A 14,523-nucleotide genomic window follows, 5' to 3' on the forward strand; every position below is an offset into this window, starting at 1 on the left:
CCACAAACCAAGCCATCACCTGGTGCATGGGAAGAGGGGATGCTGATATAAAAAGAGGGCATACTCTTTAATTTTCAAGTATGTAATGTAGTAAAGAGTACCAAAAAGGGGATGTGTTTAAAGATTATAGTGATGTCTTAACTTAAGAGTTTAATTCTTTCTGTAACTGAGCTCTTAACTCAAAACACTATCTCAAAGCAAATTTTCCCACTGGGATGTTATTAATCCATTCCAACCCCTGCACCCTCCCCCTTTCAATTTTTTGTTATGTATTTTAAAATAAGAAATTGCACTTTATAAATAACAAATAATGTATTAATGCACATTCAGATGGAATAATAAAAAAGAAATATCAACTTTTTAAAATGGTAGAAGCACAAAGTGAAGAGGCAGAACCATCATTTTCTTCATACTGTCCTCATTCCCGTCTCCCTCCCTCTCTTGCTGTTTCCTGTTCTCTCTTCATGAAGCCAAACATACCAGGAATAAAAACCACGCAAGATCAACTAACCCAAAGTTCCTCAAAGCGGACAAGAGCACGAACTCTTAACTCAAGAGCACTAGCTCGAAACTCAAAATGCTGCTCTTATGTCAAAGTGAAACCCAGGCTGAGTGACAGCTCTTAACTCAAAATGCTCTTAAGCTGGGACACTCTTAAGTAGCGGTCCCACTGTATATTATTGAAATTACCCCATCAGCTTAGCATACCTTGGCATAGACAGTGTCTTCTACTCACTGCTATGAATAAATGTGCAGTGCGAGTTCACATTGAGAACTCCTAGCAATGAAACTGTAGTAGATACATTTAATTGATTGGTGAGCCAACACATAAATAAATCCCATTGGTTCAGTGGATCTACTCTCGTGAGCATTAAAGCAACAGGATTTAGATCCTGGGCTGTTGTGATATGCCTACTTAAATATCTTTTGTAACACTTGTGGGGAATTTTGCTTGCTCCTTTAGGAAATGAGTTACTGGTAGCCCCTTTGCCTGGTTCAGCAAGACTCTTTACAACCAGTGACCTATTTGGAAACCCAGCAAGTAGGTTGTACCTGTCCATAGAAATTGTAGTTGGGGAAAGAAATGGAAGGTCCTCTTGATCGTGTTGAACAGCACCAACCTTCAGGAGCATAGCCCACTGAGAGAGATGGTGAAGGATGCAATCCAGCTGCCCCTGGACAGCCACATGTTTAATCCCTACATCATATTTGTGTTGAAGTGTAAAATGTATTCCTCTGATTTTATTTGAAAAGCAAACAACTGGCACAAATTATAATGGACCTGCATTAAGTTATCATTTGATACTTGCCCAGCTTAAATCTTCCAAATGCATGGTCATAAGAGAAATAAATACAGTACAAAGACATTTTAATGTATTTTGCAAACACTTTTGTTTGATTTCGTTAATAAAAAGTGTTTGTAATACAGCTTTTCAATCTATCTCAGGACTATATAGGAACACATTCTGCAGGACAGCAGATAATGCATGCTGTCAATATAAGGTATTGCCACAAATGAATTGCACTACAGAGTATCCTCCTTTGGGATATGGGAAGGAAACAACCCAATCATCTTTTGAAAAGGTGAGGATTGTGCTTGGTTGCATTATCAGAGGGAACACAACAATTTGACTATGAAATGCTAGACAGCCCCAGCACAATTAATGCAAACTCATTTTGAGTCTCTTTTCTATTGCAACTCTCATAACCTATCGCCATTAGTTATTTTGGTAGAGGTTAAATGATTGCCTTCCCATATCAAGAAAACCACAAGTGCCCTACAGTAGTTTAAGGGTACATCTTACCCTGTGGGGCTTTGAGGATCTACTCTTAAATACAATTCACATCCCAGAGATTTGCATAATTGTCACAAAACAAAGAAGCAGCATCCAGGGTGCTCATACATGTGTAGAGCTGTGAAATTTTGAAGCATGGAGAAAACAGAAATTTGCAGGGTTTTAAAAAAATGCAATACTAATGCAATACATTTACATATGAAAAGTCAACCTCTGGGGATGCCTGCCATAGATGTGGGCAAAACGTCAGGAGAGAATGCTTCTGGAACACGGCCAAACAGCCTGGAAAACTCACAACAACCTAACAAAAGTCACTTTCCTTAAAAAAATACATTATATACAAGTTGTTTTGACATGAAATTATCACATTTGATATATTAAAATAGAGTTTCTTCAGAATATATGTATAAATGGGACTTTTAATGATTTTTTGGTTACAAACAGAGCTTCAAAGGTCACCTGAACAATAAGGAAATTTTTCATCCTCTTTCTGGAACCAGCAAAACCCCAAATAAAAACAGAAGATGCCATGAACATTTTGTCGCCATTAATTCTTAAGACACATTTAAGACACTCATTCTCATAAAATGGAAACAGGTATTGTCATGATCGGATATCGTAGCAGTCTTCCATAAAAGCTTTCCTCTGACATACTTTTTACAAATTATTTTGTGCAAAAAGTAATTGCGCACGTTATATTAAACATATTTATTCTTCATTCCAAAAGAAAATACTCCATAATCAATTTTCCCCAATTTTCCAGAATAAAAGGTTTTGGGGAAAAATTAGTGGGAGTTTTTGGTTTTTTTTACCTTTTCTGTGAGAAATAAGCAGAGTTTTCCTTCCAAGTAAGTGGGCATAGGATTGCAGCCACCACTTTCTTCTACTTCTAACATCATCAAAACAAAGGTTTTGCATATCTTGGAAATACCACCAGTTTCAAAATTGAACATTAAATTGTTAAACCTTTCATTTAAATATTAAACTCATTGGGCCTTAGACTTTTAAAAGATTACCTAAACAGGCAAAGGTTGAAAGTTGTCGAAGGCAATGGGTTGCTATGAGTTTTCCAGGCTGAATTCTTCTGGAACATTGCCATACAGCCCGGAAAACTCACAACAACCCAATGAAAGTGTTTTAAAACATCTTTAGACAAATTAGCATTTTATTGTATTTGTTGTATTAGAAATATCAGGGTTTTTTATTTCTGTAATTTGTTTCTGTGGTAATATGCCAAAATATGATAATAACTGCAGAGGAATGTTTTCAAATTTGCCACACTATCTGCACTCTGCACTTAATCAGATCTAGATGAAATGATAGAATCAATAATGAGATTTCTGGGATTTATTGTATAGCAAAACAAAGGTGTTTAAGCAAGACATTACTGAACAGTAAACAAAGTACTCAAAGTACTACTGAACACATCATGACGAATCAGCACATTGTCAGAATCATTTGAAAAGGAAAAATCTGCTATGTAGCAAATAACCTTTACTGGTCCTCTGTATTTGTTTAAAAGAAGATCAAACAAAACAAAATATCTAGGTTGGTGCTTGCACATACACAATCAACAAACCTCCTCTTGTGGGGAATTGCTGATATTTCATAGTGTCAATTACCACAAAGTATCAAGGCCATTTTACAGCATGAATTGCAGGATAAAAATGGAACAAGCACATCTCGAACACTGAAGTGGTCCCAAGCTACTGGTGTTACGCTATTTATGAATCACTGCTCTTCATCTTCCATCTAACTTAGTTCCTTGCCCTAAAAAAACTGCTTCACAAATGAAGTCTGATTCACATGCTGTGTTTTACCATGTTAATATATTAAATACACTCCTCTCATATAGGCACAATACTACAAAGCCAAAGGCTTTTATAGCTTCAGTCTACAGAAATACTAAAGCCATATTTAGTCATACTTAGAGCAGATCATTTTGAATCAATGGACCTACAAGCAGCCATGACTAACTTACATCCAATTGATTTAGAAGAGTCTAGCCAGTGTGGTGTACTGTTTTGAGTGTTGGACCAAGACATTAGGAGACTGGTATCTGAGACCCCATTCAGTTATGGAAACCCACTGGGTGACCTTGGGCAAGTCACACTCTTGACTTCAGAGGAAGCAAAAAGAAGCCCCCACTGACCAAATTCAATCAAGAAATCCTTGTGAAGGTTCACCTTTGGGCAGTGGTTCTCAACCTGTGCGTCCCCGGGTGTTTTGGCCTTCAACTCCCAGAAATCCTAACAGCTGGTGAACTGGCTAGGATTTCTAGGAGTTGTAGGCCAAAACACCTGGGGATGCACAGGTTGAGAACCACTGCCTTAGGGTCTTCATAAGTCAAAAATGGCTTAAAGGCACACAACTACAAACTCAAAATCCCGAAGTCTGGATCCAATGCTATCAGCTCCAATAGATCTATATAATTCTCCCTGAAACATCTATTGATTTTTTAGGCCAAGCTTCAAAATCAGCTACTTAGCTACATATGCTATGTGGAATTCCCATCCCAATGCCCCTGCCCATCCCTCAACTTGCTGGGCATCAATCTCCACAATCACCTAGGTCTGTTCTATTTGGCAGATTCCTGTTCCTATTCTACTCCCGCAAGCAGTATCTGGCCCCAGAGAAGAAGGATCCTTATCGAAATTCCTTTTGCAATTCCTTTTTATTGGAGAGTGATTTGCTCTAATAAATTGGAAAACAGAGTCCTGTAACTCAGGCCCCTTCTACACAGCTGCATAAAATAGAGATAATTTGCTTTGAACTGAATTATCTGGCAGTGTAGACTCAGATAATCCACTTCAAAGCAGATAATGTGGATTATCTGCCTTGACATTTTGGGTTATATGGCAGTGTAGAAGGGCCCTCACAGCAGCTGCTGCCCAGGCCCCTTCCACACTGCCCCTATATCCCAGGATCTCATTGCAGATTTTCTGCTTATCCCAGATTATCTGGCAGTGGAGACTCACATAATCCAGTTTAAACCTGGGATCAGATCCTGGGATATAAGGCAGCGTAGAAGGGGCCCCAATAAGTCAGGATTGATCAGCAGCTGCTGTCTGGTAAGGCAGCTCCGCATTGCAAACAGACTCATCTGCATTCATGAAGCCTCCTTATCACTACTGTAGTGTTTCTATTTTTCATATTGCTTCTATTTGGCAGTGTTATTTTGAAATAACAAAATATTTTCAAGTAGCCTTTTTTTTAAAATGATACTTTACCAATTTGGCCCATGCATGAATTAGTTAATATGCCTAATTCATATTTTAAGGGTCTTATTATGTACATACCCTTCTTAGTTACAAGCAAAATTGGTTCTATAGATTTGTTCTTAAGTGGAATTTGTTTGTAAGGTGGGACAGGTACATTTTTAAGTGTAAGCTATGGGGGCTTCTACACAGCTGTATAAAATCCACTTATCTGCTTTGAACTGGATTATATTGCAGTATAGACTAAACTAATCCAGTTCAAATCAGATGTGGATTTTCTGCTTTGATATGATTATCTGGCAGTGTAGGGGGGGGGGGAGAAAGGGGGGAGAGAGCGAGCTTTGGATATAGCAAAAGGAAGGGTTAACTCCCCTGTAGTGTTTGTTTTGCTGTCTGTGCCCATGCTCACTTTCTGTCCCTGTGGTAATTGGATTTTGCAAAATTTGACATGTTATGGAAATAAGGACTGGTAATAAAGCTTCAGTGGAGACACCTTTTCTCCTTGATAATTCTGAGTGAATTTCCCTTCCTATGGGTGGATTTCTCTCACTTCCTGTTGTCTCACCCCTCTTAACTATGAGTCATCTATAAGTCAGATGTTTGTAACTCAGGGACTGCCTATAGTTGTTGAAGCATGCCACCTATGGTCATTCATACCTGGAAGAGAGTGACCAGGAGTGGGATTGCAGCAGCATCTGGTTGTGTCCTTGTGGCCAGATGCATTAGCAACTGAGAGCTCCATAAAACACTGGTTGATGTAATTGCTTCACATCTAGCTATGAGGACATATCCAGATGCGTCTGGGGGATTTCAGTGGATGTGCAGTAGGTCTGGGAGTGGTGGTTAATGGCTAAGTGTAGTGTATTTTTATGAATGAAGAAGTTAGGTAAGTGAAGGCTGGACTTCAGATCCTCGCTGTGTTTCATTCCTTAAGTAGCAGTGCACTTTACAGCCTATATAAAAGACAAGTCAAATAAAAAAGTATGAAGGAAAAATCAGGGAAGGGGTGAGAGCAGTGATACTGAAATGATTACAGTTTTCAAGTTCTTTAGAAAGATTTAAGGAGGAGAGGAACACTTGATCATTCCATGTTTTCAAATAATAGGGAGGTAGAATTAGTGCAATGATTAGGACAAACAACTCTTCATACTAGACCTCATCATACTAGAGCTTGGATCCACTTTAAATCCATTTTAAATCCACTTTAGGGAGGGGGCTTTAAACAGCTCAGCCAGATTGGTGCTGGGCCTCACCAAACTAGAAACCCCAGAATTTTGCAGGAGGCAGAAATGAGATTTAAAGTGGATTCATGCTCTAGTGTGATGAGGCAGTAAGTGCAGTTTATCACCACACTAGAACATCCTTCCATTGGAGTTCTCCTCCAATAATGTCACAGACTGTTTGTAACACAAGCAAATATAAGTCCACCTTACTGCTGCATTTATCTTGGTTTTAGTGGAGGCTCATATTTTCTTTCATCACCTGCAGTGACCAATGCTCTCCAGCACAGTTCACAGTTTCACTATGAAAGCCCCACTGAACCGACAGGCTGAGCTCCTTGGCCCGATACTCCCAGATCATATCATTCCAAGATCCTGGCAGATCTCTGCAAAAAGTGTTATCAGTCTGCATCTGGATAGGGAGTAGTCATACAATTCTGTGATCACACTCACACCTTAAGGGATGACAAGGTAGGTGTGTCTATTGTAGCAAAACTGCGAGTCTCTGGGATGATGAGTGGGGAGCTATAGCAATTTAGGATCTCGGCTATTGTCCTCAATGGATTAAACTTGGTTATCTTCAGAATAAGACATTGTAACATAACAGCAACTATTTGTCTGGTTTGCTTGTTACATTGCAAACCATGTTTTTTTTAAATAACAAATGCCAGCATTCAGTGGATTCAGTGCACCACTAATGATATTTAGGAGGCTCTTGTCATTTTGTATTCCAGCAATAGCTGCTGGTCTCTAAAAATCTCACACACAGCAGTTTTGCTTGCAAGCAGGTACAGAAAGGTTCATGAATCGCTCATTAGCAAGCCCACAACTGGGAACCATTAATGGAAATAAGTCTGCAGGGGCTTGGACATGGGAGTAGGAAATAATTACAGCAAATAATTGTTCTTGCAGCTTGCCTGAAATCTGAAACCCTCCTCATCCCTTAGCTCATTCTGAGTGCCCTAACTCAGAGAAAATACATGTTAAAACCATCTTAACTTAAGAAGAATTGTTTAAATTATGTTCATTGAAGCATTGTAGAGGATCTGATTCCAGTGACTGAATTGTACCTGAGAAATCCAGTCTCCCAAGTGGCATTGCCAAATTTTGCTGGGCAAGCCAGAAAAAGTGGCAAAATGTCTATGTTAGAAAGTGCTAAATGCTTTTATAGTTCATTGCAGGAGCTTTAAAGTCCAGTGTTGAATAAGTCTTTGTCTTTTCTATTTTACATGTGCAAATGATTACAGAAGGTGCTCCACTGTAGGTCTGTGTTCATGGCACTACTGTGTACACAAGACACCTGGAGTGAATCCTATGCAAATAGCATTTCTCTCAGAGTCTGCGTTTTCCCATGCTAGATCTCAGCATTAAAACACCTTCCACAGAATCTCCAGAACAATCAATCATTTGTTGCCAAAGAAGCTGTTCTTCCCCCTGAGAATCCATCCAGTCTACTTCTTTGCCATTACTTAACCCTGGAAATAAATGAAATGGCAATGGTCAACATACGGGTGCAATCAGAGAAAAAAAAATCAATTCTATCCCATTACATTTAAAAACTTGGATGTTTCTATCTGTAAAGAAAACTACTCTCTACAGTTCCTTCAGGTTCACTTATTGAAAAATATTTCTTTATATTAAAGAAAAAAGAACCCAAAATAAAAACGTTTTGCTGTTCAAATAATGGATATGAAAGTAGCAAATACATTTTATTAATGGGAATGCATCAAGTCTTATGTTCTCACTATTTGGTTAGGTTTTTTTTCATGTCAGGGGTGACTTGAGAAATTCGCTCATGTGGGGACATGAGAGAAGCCTCCTACAAGGACTGTAAAAACATAAAACATCTGGGCGTCCCCTGGGCAACGTCATTGCAGACGGCCAATTCTCACACATCAGAAGCGACTTGCAGCAACTTGCATTTGGTTAGTGATATAAAACAAATATGTTGTAAACAATTAATATAGATGTACATCTCACATTTATGTCTGCAACTTAGAAGCAGGTTCTAAAAGGGCAAGGGGCCCTTTTAAATTCAGACGGGGCTTCAGGGTTTGCCTTCAAATTTGAGAGTGACAAAATATGAAGCACTTAAGTAGAAATAAGTTGACCTTTAAAAATCACTTGTATTTAGTTCATGGAAAGATGGTGTGACAGAAAATCAAGTCATTTGAGCTAAGAAACAGCTTGAAATCAGCTTGATTCATATTTAACTTTATACATTGAAACTAAAACAAAAACTCTATGGGCAGGTGAACATATTGTAAGGACACGATGAGAGGGAAGCATTATTCCCATTACTTATCTGGTGTAAAAATGAAATGTACTCTGCTAGCATTGGCAGGTTTCTCCATACGTTATACAAAAAGCATGAAATAAGTAGCACAACCAGAGTCATGTTTCCTCTTTTCCAGCTTCCATGTAAATAAATGGTGAGGAAAGTTTGACCCATAGGACACCAGAAGTCCTAGCTTCCTATTTTACAAGACCTATAGGTTTCCTGACCTCCAATTTAAATTTTTTTAAAAAACGCACATTAAACAATCACAAAAATATTGCAGTTTCCCCATTACCTCCCAACATCTTCCAAAACAAGAAAAAAAATGAAAATCGTAATTTTTGTAAACAAAATTGAAACTGGTTTTGCTGTTGTCACTTTCGGTCATGCCAGGAACAAGGAGCCATGGTGGAGCAATGGGTTAACCCATGTGCTGGCAGGACTGCTGACCTGAAGGCTACTGACCTGAAGGCTGCGAGACAGGGTGAGCTCCTATCTGTCAGTTCTAACTTGCGGGGACATGAAAGAAGCCTCCCAGCAGGATAGTAACACATCCAAGTGCCCCCTGGGCAACGTCTCTGTAGACGGCCAATTCTCACACTAGGAGCGACTTGCAGTATGTTCTCAAGTAGCTTCTGGCACAATAAAAAAATACCAAGAGCAAGACAGCAGACACAAGAAGGCAAACATGTCTTTCACTGCTATGCAGCTGTCCTGCCCATTTTTGTCTGATATAGAAGATAAAAATGAAAACCACATTTTGCATCACGGAGAGATGTGGAAATATCAGGCAGATAGACAGTCTGCATTCGTACATGCTCAAATTCTGCAAAAACCTAATAGGAAAAGGCATAAATCTTTGAGAAACAACACTTCCCTAGTGACTTCTAAGAGTTTCAAGCGCATTTCAGACTTCTACATACTATTGTTTCTTGTTAACCCATTTTTAGGGCAAACCTTTGCAAAGCAATTTATAATAAAATGGATGAAGACAATATATGAATGGAATGAAACATAATTTAACAAAAAAATAATATACCGATACAGTAAAAAATATGGGAAGAAATAAGGTTCATGGAGTTGGAGGGAAAAGCAAGGATGAAGAGCATACTGCCTTCCTGGTCCAATAGTATTTATGTTAGCCAAACATTCCCAGCTCCTGGTTTAAAGGCTAAAAGCTGAGTTCTGGGGTGAGAGTTAAGACCCATCACCCAATACTAAGTTGACTAGCTCTTGAAATGAAACCTGTAGCAATATTCTTTTCATTCCAACAACTTCTTACACACCAGGGAAAAGAACAAAAAAAAAAAAAGAGAAGAAGCTCATATCCAGTTCAGTTACAGATCTTACCACTTCCAGTATTCAAGCGAACGCCTCCCAGGAAGATATTGCTGGAAAGGGACTCCTTGTCCCAAACAGTGAGTTCTACACAAACATTGTGTATATCTCTTGGATTCAGACCACTAAAAGTGAAGGTATGGTTCCAGTGAGGATTAACACTCTTTTTTATTACATGGGTTTTGTGTTTGGAAGCTTTATTGTTGTCTGGAAGGAGGTATCTATGAGAAAATAGGAAGAAAACAAGAGGCAATTACATGTTTGTTATGAATGTCACGACAATTATAAATAGGAAGAGATAATCATTAGAACCTAATGGGACATGGTGGAGGGGCGGGGGAGACAATATTAGGGCAACACCTCTTACTGGACTAGGAAAAATATGCTATATGCAGGCAAACTGCACTACATTTGCAGCCCGATGCAGAAGCAAACTAAAAATGACAGGTATATTGATCTGAACTCATCCCCGGTGATGATTTTTCACTGTAAAGATTAATTCTCTGGCTCACCTTGGCTCAAACATGTTGTGCTGTATTATCTGTTTTTCAAGTAAAATTTTGCACAATGTGAAACACTATCTTTGAGGATTCTGTTGGTAAAAAACACGCATTCCTAATACAGAATTACCATAACTCGACCTTCTGTGTAAGTCAAGGCAAGTTTTGGGAACAAAATTATGTTTTTTTAATGTGACCTGTGGACAAGTTGAAGGTTTACTCAACAGAGAGGGAAAGTTAGTGCTGCCTCGAGGGGTCAGCCACTAAGAGTTGCCAATGCCATTTCTCTCTCTCCAGGTATTCAGGAAAGTGATGCCACGGCAGAGAGAGTAAAGGGGGTCAGTACTTCTATTAAGTTTTCCTGTGTCAGAAAGCTTTTGACATCCACTACTTTACTGAGAGGAAGTGGTTCTTTTTTTGTAAGAGTAGGTACAGCACTCACACTGACCCACTGATAAATCAGCTCAGGTTTTTAGGTTGACAAGTGACTAACATTTCTAGACTTATACATAAATATAGAGAATACATTGCCGAAATCCATATACACTATAGTAGCATTATATACTATATATGGTTTCCTAAGATGACTGTATTCAAATAGAAGGAAAGGTTACCAAGAGTGAACCTCAGATAGTTTGTGCTGCTCCCCTCCCTAATACATAGCATTCATGACTGAGACAAATACCTGGCCATCCGATGCTAATATGTCTGTTATTTATAATTACCTTTTTATGTAACTATAAGCTATAAAGGAGTAGAGCATGTAAAAAACAAGAAGGTATCATATAAATGGAAGAATGAAGAGGAGCACAAACTCTGGCAAAATAGTTAATAAGGTGTCTATTACAAAGAAATTAAGAAGTTACAAAAATTAAGACAAAATTATGTAAATATATCAGGAGCAGGAAATTATTCAGTGAGACATACCATCAATATAGGAAACTAGTCTCTAATGGGTGAAAAATGTGCAGCAGCTATGATAGTTGATTGTACTAAATCAGTCAACTGTTGAAGGGGGAGAGGGTGTAATGTTATTTGTAAATGTATTCAATTAAAAAATTATTTTTTAAAATTAAGATAGGGTATTAGTCAATAAGACTGATAAAGAAGTAAATAGGTGGCTGAAGGAGGACACAAACTGATAAAAGTTGAATGAATCCCTTCCATTAGTTGGAACTTCAGAAGACATTAGGCAATACTTACACCTCAATCAATCTCTTTAGGAAACGAATCTGGAAACTGAATTAACTAAAGCAGTATTTGGGTATTCAGAATAATGAAGTTAAACTAACTAGTTTAACTTCACATGAGGTAGAGGATTATAACACTATCCTTGCCACTATCACTTCCCACATACTCAGTCGAACAACCCAACAATGAGAGCCTCCTTCACTTATGGGTTTTCTCCATATAACCCATAATGTTGATTTTTCACAGTGTTTCAGAGCTATCAGATGTAGAGTCTCTCCAGATGTCTCTCTATATGAAGAGAGCTATAATAGGAAAGTGGGACTGGAGGGCTCCTAGTTATGCATTTACTTGAACTATTTTACTAACACTCAAAACAATGCTAGAAGTGGCATGGAGTTAAGTTCAAGGATTTACAAGACGGATTAATCCAAATACTTACACTTAAGCATTCTGAAAGAAATAAAATAGTAACTGAAAATGAGTCCTTTTAAGAGAAGATGGGAAAGATATCAATGCTACTAGGAAATAATAAAATGTGGGGATATTTGCATGCTTAATTAATAAAGGAGTTGAAGTAAAGGATGGGAGCAAACTGGACAATTAGCACAGAAGGAACCTAAGGATTTGTTTGGAGTCTAATATTGTTCAATCTATTCATAAAATGTGAAGATGTTTTATATTAAAATATGTGAATGCATATATTTATGAAAGAGGCAACTATGGGAGTGATTGTAAAGAAGTGAGTAGAATAGGTATATAAAATGATGTGAAATAATTCTTATTTTCACACTACGAGCTGCAAATTTTGTAGAAGAATCATGACCTTGTTTCACACCAAATGAAACCAATACATTAGCCACTCACTGTTTAAAGCAGTGGTTCTTAAAGTGTACTCCGCAGAGCCCGCAGCATACTGAGGGGCTCCACAGTTCCCTCTTCTTCCTCCTCCACCACTGAAATACTGTTAAGTTTATGTTGATTAAAACTGTTGTTCATTTAAAAAACGTATTGTTCTTGTTTCTTTCGTTTTTTTGCACTACAAGCAAGATATGTACAGTGTGCATAGGAATTTGTTCATTTTTTCAATTAGTTCACACAAACACTCTCTATCCCTCTGCCACTGACACAGTCCACCTGTCAAATTTTAAAACACAATATGGAAACATATATATAATATAATATAGTACAATATAATATAAACACTGGGTCTCCACAATAAACTTTTGCTTCAAAAAGGGTTTCACAGCTGAAAAGGTTTTAGAATTCCTGGTTTAGAGAAGTAGTCACAATGAAAAATGGGTTTAAGAGTAGGTTTCCTATTTTTTAAAAATGATAAGCAGCAGAAGGGAGTGAAGGAATAAGCGCTTTCACCTTCCCTACATGCCTCCAGTGGCGGGGAAATGGTTAAAAGAAATTCAGTGTAAAATATACAACATCTACTGGCATTTTAAGCAGAAACCAAGATGGAAGAAATTACCCTTTCACAAATGTGTCAGAGGTTCCTCCTGACTTCACCGCCATTAAATTCTTGGCTTCCTTGATGATAACTTCTAATATACCTCCTGACAGTAGTTGTGAATTTGACTTCCTTGCTTTCTTGGAACTCTTCTTTCCTTGAATAAAATAAAGACAATTAAATGTGTACCAACTTCTACAATGGTATGATAAACTTTAATGCTTAGATATTCTGTATTTTGTTACTGTTCTTGTGAACCTTTCAATTGTTTCTGACTTATGGAACATGCACACATTTAGTCTCTTGTCCACAGAAGGGTTTTCTCCAAATGATCTCTCTTTCAGCATTTATCCATTCACTCACACATAAACAAAGCTTTGTTCTTTCCTTCCATTCTCCCAATCACATAAATGTGGTGCATCTCCCTTTAAAAAGACCAATATTAATAAATATAGTTTCCAAAATAAAAAGAGTGATTGGTTTGCCAAATACTTTATCAAGACTGGGTCTACACTGCATATAATACATTTTGAAGTGAAACTGTTAGCTTCTACTAAAAGGTGGCTGCTAACACAATGAATCAAGTACATGCATTTTAAAAGACTCTGAAAAGGAACTCTACACAAACAAAACTTTAATTAACATTAAGAAGATGTATGTGATGAATAGAGATGGTTGAGAAAGAGAAAAACTGTAACAAAACCATGATATAATGTGGACTGCACCAATTACTTGCATAAAGTCTGCAAGAGTTTATGTACAAAACTATATGACCTTTCTGTACAAAATAGCTTTTCTACTTTCCGTAGACATTATTAGCATTTGTCTGCAATATTCTGTATGAAATGAAAATGCCAGGCCTCCTCAGCCAACATGAAAATAAAATTATAACAAAAGGCTGCATAAATGACAGATGATAAATCAGTTCAGGATTATTTATGAAAGCTGATGAATCCTAGGTCCTCTCCAAGGAGTACATCTGGGGCTTGAATACTCAGAAAAATAAAACCATCTGTGATTTGAAATTTCTTTTGAGATTGGTAACTCATCGAATCGTCAGCAATTCCAATCTTCTACAGTCTAGTAATTTTATGGCTTATGTTTGCACCACAAGATGGTGAATTGCAATTACCTAGAGTAAAAATATTGCTGGATACTAGGATCAATGTGTATTTTACCTTGAATCTCTTCTAATGGAAGTGTTAGGTTCCTCTCAGGGGGGGTGTATCGTAAGATAACTACCAATTCTCCTTTATACTGAAGACCAGTGTCAGCTGCAACCTCCATCTGAAAGAATGAAATGGAAGAATGTCCTACTGGAGTTCATATATATTTTCCTTCCAACTATTTAAAATGTATAAACAAGTCATAGAGATTTTTGTGAGTGATCAAGGAGTGGAGGGATTCTGTAGGTCTGTGATGACTCATGGGCCATGTAGTCCCGTTCCTAGTACTATTGTGGCAGATGAAGAGGAAAACTTGGGTTTCCCACCGTTTCTGCCAGATTTGGAGCCCTTGCACCTGCA

The 14,523-nt window shown here is 37.8% G+C and overlaps 1 protein-coding gene across 4 annotated transcripts in view; it reads right to left on the bottom strand.

The window, feature by feature from the left end:
• Nucleotides 1-2,197: 2,197 nt before the first annotated feature.
• Nucleotides 2,198-14,523, bottom strand: part of sytl5 (synaptotagmin like 5) — an 81,971-nt gene continuing 69,645 nt past the window's right edge. For all 4 annotated transcript variants that reach the window (XM_008107379.3, XM_008107378.3, XM_062977180.1 and 1 more), the window contains 4 exons: nt 14,176-14,284; nt 13,019-13,154; nt 9,863-10,071; nt 2,198-7,709 (listed from right to left, as the gene is read on the bottom strand). In XM_008107379.3, the coding sequence (XP_008105586.2) occupies nt 7,567-7,709; nt 9,863-10,071; nt 13,019-13,154; nt 14,176-14,284 (597 nt within the window). In that variant the 3' untranslated portion in view covers nt 2,198-7,566. The remainder of the gene's footprint in view (nt 7,710-9,862; nt 10,072-13,018; nt 13,155-14,175; nt 14,285-14,523) is intronic.

Source organism: Anolis carolinensis, chromosome 3 (genome assembly GCF_035594765.1).
Source record: "Anolis carolinensis isolate JA03-04 chromosome 3, rAnoCar3.1.pri, whole genome shotgun sequence".
NCBI lineage: Eukaryota > Metazoa > Chordata > Lepidosauria > Squamata > Dactyloidae > Anolis > Anolis carolinensis.